This window comes from Clytia hemisphaerica, unplaced genomic scaffold, assembly GCF_902728285.1.
Source record: "Clytia hemisphaerica strain Z4C2 unplaced genomic scaffold, Clytia hemisphaerica genome assembly, whole genome shotgun sequence".
NCBI classification, from domain to species: domain Eukaryota; kingdom Metazoa; phylum Cnidaria; class Hydrozoa; order Leptothecata; family Clytiidae; genus Clytia; species Clytia hemisphaerica.
In genome coordinates this window covers 349,313-361,466 of record NW_027103761.1, presented here as the reverse complement: position 1 = coordinate 361,466, position 12,154 = coordinate 349,313, and the positions used below count along the sequence as shown (strand labels likewise).

Below are 12,154 nucleotides of genomic sequence, written 5' to 3'. Positions count from 1 at the left end.
GTTAAAGTCAATCGTTGTAAAGTTCTTGTTATAAGAACATTACCACTAATCAATTAAATGTATTTAAAAGGCATTAATGAGTGCTATTTGTAATGACAATAAAGAGCGGTATTTCATATTTGGTGCTGTTTATTTTTACGCTTAGATGACTGACCACAAGAAGTTGATGGAGTGATGTCAACCTCCTTCCATACTCAATCAAAAGAAAAACCTTTCTTTTTTTGACCACTTCCGCGCGCTATTATTAAACCATCAATTTGCGACAATGACGTCATGATACGTTCTTTTAGTTGGCTGTTTGTTTTTAGTGTGATGAATAGGGAAAATGTACGGCGCGACGTCTTCTTGTTAACGACACGTTGTGAATGGAAGGAGACCTTTTCTTCTCTTTCAAAGTAAAGGAAACTTAAAAAGGGAAGTTTCTTTCAGTATAAAAAAGTCATGTATAGGGGGATGTCTACTCTATTCTTGATCTATTTGTGAATCAACCTTTTGGATTGTGTTGTACTGGCGACTTGACAATATCATAGACAAGTGGCCTTCTTTATATCTCTACCTATAATAGTGTGAGCGTCATTCGTGATAATATCATTTGGTGGCGAGGATTTAACGAGAGGTGATGCAAGAAACTGGAAGTTCTTCTTCGCTTTCGATGGAATTTAAACAATTTGTGAAAAACATTGTCTAGATCTAGACTACTAATTTAAAACTTTATACTAAAATGCTACTAAAATTATTTCAAACTAAAAAGAGAAACGCGTTCCAGAGAGAGAGAGAGAGAGAAAGAGAAAGACCATTATAAAAACTCTCTCGCGCGCGGTTTTTTTAATGGCAGACTTACTCTTTTTTCGGCTTTGTGGCAGAGTTACCCTTGTATAATGGTCTGGGAATCGAGACAACGAAAAACATTGAAAAACTTTTACCTTTTATTTCGATAAAGATTTCTCAAATGAGACTATGAATATTTTGTCACTTGTACCAAAACTTTTTTCATACGTCTTGGAAAAACATAATACTATTGTTTCCATTATCAAAAAATCAAAATGGCTACCAAGGGTGATTATTAACACCTCATATTTTGTAAAGTTTTATCATCAAATAGCTGATTTCCATCTTATCCAAGTAATAATTTTTTCCCTTGCTTGCTAAAAGTGTCTACTGGTGTGTGAAATATGTTTCGAAGTAATTTATGTTTCCTTTCTGTTGAAGCTCATTTTTGTGGATCGTTTTTTTTTTGCATTTTTTTTTATCTTAGTACTGCAGTGGTTTCTACTGTATACCGAGTATTCCATATTCAAAGTAATAACTTTTCTCTAGCTTGCTAAATATGTTTCGGAGTAATTTATGTTTTCCTTTCTGGAACTCATTTTTTGATCGTGTTTTTGGATTTTATTTTTTATGCGATACCGGCTATCTTAGTACTACAGTGGTTTTTAACTGTATACCAGAGAGAATTCAAGGAGGTATAAATTCTAGCCGAAAGGTTCATTATTTTTGGGAATGGTGAAACTTGACCAACAAGTAGGACATGCCTTGGTATTGAATGTTATTTTCCCATAGCATAGGCCTAATTAAAACTAAATCAAATGTTAACAGATGTTTTTTTAGACTTTTTATTTTTGACCTAAATGATTACCAATTTTCAAACAGCCCCTACACGGTAAAGTTTATTTATTTCCAAGAGCAACCTCTGTATACATAAAAAGACACATTGTTTTAACCCATCCTCTTATCACCCCTGCTTCTTTACAGTACTTTTGTTAAAACAAATTTCGGCTTAATTACAGAAGAAGTTTTGTAACAGCAAATCATAAAACGGTTTTTAGTCAAGCTTTGGCAAGTTTTCGTAGATCCTTTATCGTGTTAGTTCGTTTAATTTTTACTGTCCATTTCCCTTCCCCCTTTTTTCGACAGTCAGTTAGTTCTGGTCAGTCATATTTTCTTTTTACAGAGTTTCTCCCGGTCCGTTGTCGCTCAAAAGTGACAGAAATACGACAAAGACATAAGAAATAATGAAAAGAAAAAACACTTCCATCCTATCATCACTTATAAAGATAGAAAAAAATTTTTTTTTTGTCGTTTCGTTGTTTTCAATTAAATATATGGACAATGAGTTTAGGATATCCTTTGGAACATCTTATAACAATCACTTATGATTCCTCTCGTAGAACCTCTTCTTTTGTTTTAATTACCTGTTTTTATTGAAAGATTTTTTTTGTAATGTTTTTTAATGGTTTGATTGAGTTGATGATGATGACATTAAAAAAGTTCTGGTTGTGTGTTTTGAATATGCACGCAGGTGACATGTGATGAGGGGTAGACTATCAGTTGGCCATATCGCATGTTCTCTGATTTGTTTTTTACTACTATCATAAACATTACATAGCCTGCTGGCTTTTCCTCTCTCTCTCTCTCTTCTATTCGTTATGTATACAGAGAAAATGATTTGACTGAATCTACTAGTGGAAGTGGACGGCGGTATATTATTATGGTTTGTGTTCCATGATGGAATTTTAACCTTGCTTTAGATATTTCAAATCTGCTTTATTTAAGGAAATTTTTTATGTATTTGAGTTATCAAAGTGTTCTTTTTTGATTCTCAAGGCTTCCTACTTGATGATGTTTGAGTCATTTTTTTGAGTTAGTGTCGGTTGGTTTACGTTTTTGGGTTCCTTCTTAAACGTAACTACATTCTTGTGTGAAAGTGAACATAAGAGAGAGGGAATGATATACACGCTTTTTTAAATAAGAACATCTAAAATTTTTGAAGCCTTTGGATGTTCTTAACCTTTTGAGTTTTAAGCCTAAAAATGTTCATAACATGTTCTTTTTTTCACCATTTTTTGAGTATTTTTGTTCATTTTCCTAAAGAAATTGGGTGTTTTAGAGTCCGAGAACCTCAAAATGTTCTTAACTTGTTCTTAATAACATATTGGTCATCGAAGCCTTATGTTCTTATATAGTTTGTTCTTATAAAGAAAAACGTATATCTCATCTTTTGTTATCAAGTGGTGAAACCTCTGAACGATGATAACATTTCTCTCTCTTCTTATACTCTTTCTATTATTTTTTGTTTCTGGAGATATTATTCAGACTTGTTGGTTTTTCTTTCTTTATTCCCTCATCAATGGTGGGATGACCTCATTTATAGAGCAGAAAAAAAATCTGACTTTCATCTGACAAAAACCTGTCAACATCAAAATGAATGACTTGTTTTTTTCCACTCATTATGATATCATCAAGTACACGCTTTTTTTTTTATAAGAATGGTGTTTTTTCATTTCATCATGGATATTCTTAACTTTTTGGCGAAAATCATCCAAAAATATTCTTACGGTATTCTTAGGTTAAGATCGAAATTGGCAATCTACAGGTTAAAATGCATTAAAAATGGTATTCTTAGGTTCAGTTGCTAAATTCCATGATAGTCGTATTCTTACCATATTCTTAATTTTTTGGCCATTTTCATCATGGACATTCTTATAAAGTGTATTCTTATAAAAAAAAAAGCGTGTAGATACCGAAATCTTTTTGATCGAATTCATTTTGATATTTTCGCTTGTACAGACTTATTCATAGGACGTAACACGTTTCTTGTTTGGACAGTTTATGTCATCCCTTTTCATCAATGATGCTCTTCTATCACAGATCTTGATATATATTTTTCTTTCTTTCTCGACAGACGAAAAGTAAGATTAAACTTTGAGAGGAAAGTTGTGATGAAGATTTTGCTGTTGTTGTAATTATCACATTCAACATGAAGATCAAGACGAGCAACGTTCGAAGCACCCAACATGACATTAACCAACAAATAACGACTAAACCACCAGGTATGATAGCCTATACGTTATAAGAACATAAATTTTTTTTTGAAGCCTTCTGATGTTCTCAACTATTTTAGTTTCAAGCCTTAGAATGTTCTTAACATGTTCTTGTTTTTAGTATTTATTGAGTATTTTTGTCCATTTTCCCAAGAAATCGGGTGTTTTAGAGTCTGCGAAGCCTTAAAATGTTCTTAACTTGTTCTTGATATTTGGGCCATTCAGTGCTATGTTCTTATATAGTTTGTATGAAAGCCTAACTCGTCCTTTGTTCACTTTTTTTCTTTTGTAAGAACAATTTTATATGAACAATGAATGAGGCTCAAAATCGGCAAAAAATAAGAACAATTTAAAAGCAATGCTGAACCTGAAATTACTCAATTTCAAGGAATTTAGGGGTCAAAGTAGTAAAAATTGGGTATAACGCCTAAAATACTTCAATTAAACCCTATAAATGAGAACATGATAAGAACAATTTGAGGCTCAAAGTGCCAAAAAAATAAGAACAGGCGATTTTACTGGCTCTTTAAAAAAATGAACCTCATCCTCCGTATTTGCGGGTAATCAACGCTGTCAAGGGTTTTAAAATGCTAATCTACGTTTTCCAAACTGAGAGAGAAACTTTACGCTTGATAGATGTACAAAAATATATAAGAAAAACAAGGCCAAATTCCAGTTCGAACTTAAGTAAATGCTCGCGTAATATTGCTGGTGCTATTGATAATAAACTGTTACATATAATAATCATGCTATGAAATCTGAGCAAGATAGTACCTTCACTATGTAACAATGAAACTCTAAGCACTATCTTTCTAACGATTTTTTTAGGTTTGAAAGATGTATGTACAGATATCAATGGACGACAGTTTGGACAAGGTGATTTGTTTACACCGAAGAAGAACGCATGTAATCGTTGTCTGTGCGTGAACGGGCAAGCAGAGAAATGCGTTATTTTACAATGTCCCAAACCTACCTGTGAAAAGTTTGAACGTGTACCTGGAACGTGTTGTCAATATAAATGTACTAGAGGTAGGTTTTCTAACATAACTGTCCTATTTATCGTTTGATTAGCGCAGTTGCCAACCTCGTCCCCGTGTATCCCAGGCTTTATTTACGTTACTGATTGACGCTAGCGCTATCAGTAAGCATAAAAAAGCTGATAATACGTAGGGAACGAGGTTGCGCAGTGGCTTCATTTTTAGAATCTGAGACAATGTTTTTAGGATATTTTAGCTGAAATACATTAATACAGTTAAAATATTTAGGATATTTTAACCGAACATGGAACTTTTCTTTTTAAGAGAATATTTTAAATATTTCGAGATTTAAAGATTGAAATAATCTTTCAAATCTTCAATTCTTCATTGTTTCCTCTCTCTTTTTAGATTTTGTGTTAACTGACAAATCAACGGCAGCGGTTGTAGCCTCGCTTTCAATTATCCTCCTCGTCATTCTAGTCGCTATCTCTCTCGTATGGAAGAAAATGAAGAAGAAAGAAAAATACGCCCAACATTTTCAATCCATCTCTCCTAGCTCTAGTCAACAAGGTAAGCTAAAAGCTCCTTTTTGTTTTCCCAGAATAAATGAAAATGGTCCATCGATTCATGGTCTTGAATATGACTAGATTGTTTTCAGGGTCGAGACGAAGTTTTTACAAGCTCTTATTTGATTTGGTTGGTCGTTAACCAGTAATAAAACAATTTTGTTACTTTTTCTAAAGAACGCGTCATTTTTATTACTTCAAATGACCAATTATTAAAGTATCTTCTAATAGCAGTGGGCTATAGAGACCTTTTTTTTCAAAATTAAGTTTGCATAATTCTTTTTGGTTGGTTGGGACCCAAATAACATAAATCTAAGATATTTTTGGATATTTCCAAAAAATGGCGGTTCTCCGCCCTTTTTTATGCCCAAAATGGGCCATTTTCGGGCCATTTTGTTTGGAAAAAAAATCTAAAACCTGCTGTGTTGGTGCTACAACCATCAAATAAGGCTCAAAATGATCCTTGGAAAAAAGAAGGATTAGAATGTAACAATTATATACCTCTGCCATATATATAAACTTAAAAAATTAAGTTTTTCGGCCAAAATTGACCAAAATTGCGAAAAAACAGGGTTTTGCCTGGAAAAAAATCTAAAATCTGTTCTGTTTGTGCTACAAGCCTCAAATTAGGGTCAAAATATTCGTTGGAAAAAAGTAGGATTAGAATGTAACAATTATATACTTCTACCATATATGTAAACTTCAAAAAATTTGGATATTGGGCCAAAATTGACCGAAACTGGGGAAAAAAGGGTTTGCCTGGGAAAAAAATCTAAAATCTGTTCTGTTGGTGCTATGAACCTCAAATTATGCTTAAAATATTCCTTGGAGGAAAGTAGGATTAGAATGTAACAAATATATACCTCTACCATATATATAAATTTAAAAAATTAAATATTTAGGCCGAGATGGACCGAAACTGGGAAGAAACTAGGTTTTGCCTGGAAATAAAACCTAAAATATGTTCTATTTGTGCTGCTAACCTCAAATTAGGCTTAAAATGTTCCTTGGGAAAAAGTAGGAATCAAATATAGCAATTACATACCTCTACCACATATATAAAATTCAAAAATTAGCTATTTAGGCCAAAATGGACCGAAACCAGGAAGACACTTGTTTTTGCCTGGAAATAAAACCTAAAATCTGTTCTGTTTGTGCTACAAGCCTCAAATGGACGGAAACCGGGAAGACACTGGGTTTTACTGGTTTCCGTCCATTTTGGCCTGAAAACCTAATTTTTTTAATTTTATATACATGGTAAGAGGTACATAATTGCTACATTCTTTTCCTGCTTTTTTCCAAGGAACATTTTAAGCCTAATTTGAGGTTTGTAGCACGAACAGCGCAGATTTTAGGTTTTATTTCCAGGCAAAAACAAGTGTCTTCCTGGTTTCGGTCCATTTCGGCCTAAATAGCTAATTTTTGAATTTTATATATGTGGTAGAGGTATGTAATTGCTATATTTGATTCCTGCTTTTTCCCAAGGAACATTTTAAGCCTAATTTGAGGTTTGTAGCACAAATAGAACAGATTTTAGGTTTCATTTCCAGGCAAAACCCAGTTTCTTCCCAGTTTCGGTCCATCTCGGCCTAAATACTTAATTTTTTAAATTTATATATATATGGTAGAGGTATATAATTGTTACATTCTAATCCTACTTTCCTCCAAGGAATATTTTAAGCATAATTTGAGGTTCGTAGCACCAACAGAACAGATTTTAGATTTTTTTCCCAGGCAAACCCTTTTTTCCCCAGTTTCGGTCAATTTTGGCCCAATTTCCAAATTTTTTGAAGTTTACATATATGGTAGAAGTATATAATTGTTACATTCTAATCCTACTTTTTTCCAACGAATATTTTGACCCTAATTTGAGGCTTGTAGCACAAACAGAACAGATTTTAGATTTTTTTCCAGGCAAAACCCTGTTTTTTCGCAATTTTTGTCAATTTTGGCCGAAAAACCTAATTTTTTAAGTTTATATATATGGCAGAGGTATATAATTGTTACATTCTAATCCTACTTTTTTCCAAGGATCATTTTGAGCCTAATTTGATGGCCCATTTTGGGCATAAAAAAGGGCGGAGAACCGCCAATTTTTGGAAATATTCAAAAATATCTTAGATTTATGTTATTTGGGTCCCAACCAACCAAAAAAAATTATGCAAACTTAATTTTGAAAAAAAGGTCTCTATAGCCCACTGCTACTTATAAAAACTCTATCTCATCTGCAAAATACATGGTCCTTCGATTCATGGTCTTGAGTATGACTAGATTGTTTTTAGCTCAATCTGAGTCGTTTCATAAGGTCCAGGGATGCGATCATATCAAGGATGGACGGACTTTCGTCATCACAGTTTCGTTTTATAAGAACCTAATTACTTCATTAATCGGGATTAAAGCATAGTCCTTCTCATATCCTCTATACAAAAAAACATAAAGTTTATAAGCATATGTATAAGCATATATCTACCTTATCGTCTTGTTGATTGAGAATTTTGTGTTTATAAAAAGCTCAAGCTGGGATCAGTAGGTTTGATTCGGGATGTACGATTCAGTCTTAATTAAGGATTTTCAAAGTAACAAAAAGACAATGCTTTTAATTGATGAAAAGCAGGATGGATAGTCTCTTTGTCTTTTTGTCAGTATGTCACTTCCTCTGACAAGAAGTACAATCCATTTGATGTAATTAGTGCGATGAGAAAAAAGAGGGGAAATCATTGCAATACTTTATTAATAGTCATCTCGCCGTTTCATCTGATCCGCTCCTTCCTCGTTCTCTGCTTGGGGTCCCTTTTCTCTTTCTATCTTGCTTGCCTGTTATCTAATACACATGTTTTTTATAAGAACATCCAAAATTTTTGAAGCCTTTCGTATGTTCTTAACTTTTTGAGTTTTGAGCTCTAAAAAATGTTCTGAACATGTTCTTATTTTCGCCATTTTTTTGAGTATTTTTGTCTATTTTCCTAAGGAAATAGGTGTTTAAGGGTCCAAAAAGCCTTAAAATGTTCTTAACTTGTTCTTAACTTGTTCTTAACTTGTTCTTAACATTCTGGTCATCGAAGCCTTATGTTCTTATATAGTTTGTTCTTATAAAAAAAAAGTGTTCTGCTCTCTATGTCATTCGTTGTACGTGAAGTAAACAACCTTGCCCATTTCGTTTGATCGGTGTTATAAATTTCCTTTTATTTTGTTCTCTTCACAGAAACCGACTTGGACAGTTTAATCCAGAAGAACTCCATACCCAACAATTTGAGAAATACAAACACTGTTGCACTGAAGAATAATATTTCAAAAGACGCTTCCAAAAACCCCTTACTAAGCGACCACGAGGAACGGACGAACGCTTCGTGTGATAAAAACATTAATAATGAACAACAAAAACTTTCTTCGAACTCGCACACGCGTACAAATTCACCGACGCACGCGCCTTACAATATTAATACGAACTATACAGTCGCTGCGTGTGACTCGAAAGAAAACAATTTTCTGGCATCAGGTGCTGATTCATGTACCACTTGCACTAACAGTTCTGTTTGTCTACATAAAATGAGGCGGTTTGAGCCTCCACCGCCCTACACGCCACCAGATTCGAAAGACCATACGGTTGCTTTTGTTTGAAGCTTTTTCAATGTGGTTTTAAATGTGATGTATTGAGAGCCAACCTATGTGTAAAATAATGTTCAAAGAAGAAGGTTGGATAATTTATTAAATTTTAGATGAAAAATGAAATACTTCTTGAAAAAGTTTTATTATAATATTAATAGCAAGGCGTTTCCATTTAAAAAAAGTTTAACGGAATGAAGAGTAGACCCTTTTTTATTTATTTTGTTGTATAGTTTCAAAAACTAATGATATTTTATCTTGGGCGCAATCGTCCTTTAGAATTAACTCATCTGATTGATAACTCGTTAACTCGTTAACTCGACTTATATCGAATACCAAGTTTATGTCCATTTTTTAGATTTAAAATTGAGAAAAATTGTTTTTATATGATCTTTATATTATTAATTATAAATATATTATATTGTTTATTATTATTTATGAGAATGAAAGTTCAAAACTTTTGTAACCTAAAATGACGTTTCATACACTTTGGTAATGAAAATTGGATTGGGCTCTAAAAGTTCGATGTTTTGATGTGTTTTTTAAGAAGGAAATCTTAGCGTTAAATCCAATACTTGATTCTAAGTGTTTGAAACGTCATTTTGAGGATGCGTGCAAGTGTGTGAGAGATTGTGTGACTGAGAGAGAAATAACCATTACAATTTTTTTTTGTTTTAAAAAGATTATTTTGACAACGAAATGACACGACAGATTGACTTTTCTTTTCTTACTTGACTTGAAAATTCTTTTTGTTTATAGTTTTTCATGACACGACAAAATTTTAATGGATTTATATTGACGATAAAGTGACGTTTCTTTTACCTTCGAATTTAATTTTGACTTAAAAAGAAACGTCTTTTGATTTTTTTTGACTGAATATTCATTCTAATGGAGCCATTTCCATTTGACATGATCTTTATGACAATATTTCACAAACATACAGGACATAACTTTCGACTCAAACAATCAATTTGTACAAAATTCCGACCCCAACTAACCAATCAACATGACGAAATATTTCGTTTATAAATACTTTAACATTTTCATTCTTTGGAATACTAAAAGAAGTATACTCGTTTTCTCATGGAAACAACCTCTCTCTTTCTTCGCCCTTCAAAATATGATGCCCAACTGTTAACACAACTCAATCTCAAAGACCCGGTGGGACCCCCCTCCCATTGGAGAAGTTAGGCAAAAATATCGTCCCAAAGATATACACGTTTTTTTTTATAAGGAACCTTAACTTTGCTCAGAGCCTGGAGTTCCTTATTTTTACAGAGAATTTCAGCCTCAAAGTTCCTTATCGAGTTCCTTATTTACATAGCTGCTAAGTTTGGATTCGCAAAAATTGGATTCCTTAAAAATTGTTTTCTTATTCTCAGCCTGAGCAGTTCCTTAACAATTCCTTATTTTTTGGACCATTTTCAGCCTCGAGTTCCTTATAAACGTGTTCGTTATAAAACGAAAACGTGTACTCCAATTTCTTTCACCACTGAAAATAATCAAATAAGTAAATCCGTATTGCAAAATATTGTGCCTTTTTCTATTCCCACTGAATTTTCCGACTTGAAAACAATGGTATTCTAGTCATAAAGACAAGGGAATTTCAATCTCTATCTTTTAGTCTGTTTTTTAGCCCCCACTGGGAGGGACCTAATTAATGGAGGGGGGTTGGTAATTGTGTTTCTGAAAACCCAAAAATAAGGTAAATATAGGCTAAAATCAGACAATTTAGAGCAAAATAAGGGGCCTTCTCTTTGACAGCTGAAAATATTCTTATAGAATAATAAACCGGGGGGGGGGGGGGTCCTAATAAGGTCCGGGGGGTTGGAAAATTTTCGAAAAATTAACAAGCTGGGGAGGGGGCGTTTATTTGGAACCTAAGAGTATCTAATAAAGTTTGTTTCGAATAAAAAAATCAGTCGATTGCGAAAAACTATTCTTGAAGAAAAGAATAGAAAAAAATAAATACCTAGTTGGAAAGATAATTCTAGTTAATTTAACACTTCTGAATATGACTTCGTCGAATACCCCGGAACACTCCAACTGCCAACCTTCTTATAAAGACCTTCAAATTTTCATGCAATAAATCTATGTGAAAATTAAATGTATATCTGAAATCAAGAGACTTCAAAGTACCACAAGCACTAAAGGATGTTCTTTCTTCTTCATTTTTCATCTTCATTTTTAGAAATTTTGAATAGTTTTTCTGAAAAATTATAGTGCTCTGAATTATCTTTTCAACGGTATATGATTTGTTATATTGGAAGCGTTGGACACCTATTACAGTTACAGTTAGCAAAGGTGGAGGTTCAGGGTTATCAAATTCTTGAGTGTGCCTTACCATTTTTAGAAATTTTGAATAGTTTTTCTTAAAAATTATAGTGTTTTGAATTATCTTTTCAACGGTATATGATTTGATATATTTGGGGCATTGGTTAAAAATTAGAAAGCAAAACAATATTTAGTACATAACGGTATATCATTTGTTATATTCATGATATGCACAATTGCAATGTCTTCCATTCCACCCAATAGCTGATTGGTTGAAAGTGATGTATTGACTGATTTTACGTCACTTACAACCAATGAGCGATTGGTTCCGTGATGTAATGTCAGAAGACATTGCAGTGGTGCATATCATGAATTCGAAGCATTGGACACCTATTACAGTTACAGTTAGCAAAGGTGGAGGTTTAGGGTTAGCAAATTCTTGAGTGTGCCTTACCAGTTAGCAATTTTTAAGGTTGTGGTTAGGGTTAGCAATTTTAAAGTGTGGTTATAGATGGTGGCTAGAGGTTAGGGCTAGATATTAGGTAGGGGTTAGGGCTAGTAAATTGTAAGGTGGTTAGGATTAGCAAATTTTTAAGCGGTGGCTTGAGATTAGGGTTAGGGTTAGGTAGGGGTAGAAAATTATAAGGTGGTGTTTAATGATAGCAAATTCTTAGGGGAGGGTTACGGTTATTCTTTTTAAAGTGGGATTTGGGTTAGCAAATTAATAGGTGGTGGCTAAAGATTTCACATCACTAACCACAATCTAAAAGTTTTTTAGCGTTCTGAATTTATAACTCGAAACACCCCCTTCTCACAGATCCACTGGTAAAAAATTGGCCAAAATATTGTCCCCAGTGGAAAATTATACTCTCATTTTTATTCCCGTTGAAAATAATCAGACAAGTAAATCCCT

General features: G+C 33.3%; 1 protein-coding gene across 1 annotated transcript in view; it reads left to right on the top strand.

Annotated features, from left to right (window-relative positions):
• Positions 1–9,068, top strand: part of LOC136805619 (uncharacterized) — a 28,917-nt gene extending 19,849 nt beyond the window's left edge. Inside the window, exons 2-5 of the mRNA XM_067062191.1 lie at positions 3,683–3,830; positions 4,650–4,850; positions 5,207–5,368; positions 8,567–9,068. Of these exons, the coding sequence (XP_066918292.1) occupies positions 3,758–3,830; positions 4,650–4,850; positions 5,207–5,368; positions 8,567–8,982 (852 nt within the window). The 5' untranslated portion in view covers positions 3,683–3,757 and the 3' untranslated portion in view covers positions 8,983–9,068. The remainder of the gene's footprint in view (positions 1–3,682; positions 3,831–4,649; positions 4,851–5,206; positions 5,369–8,566) is intronic.
• Positions 9,069–12,154: the final 3,086 nt, after the last annotated feature.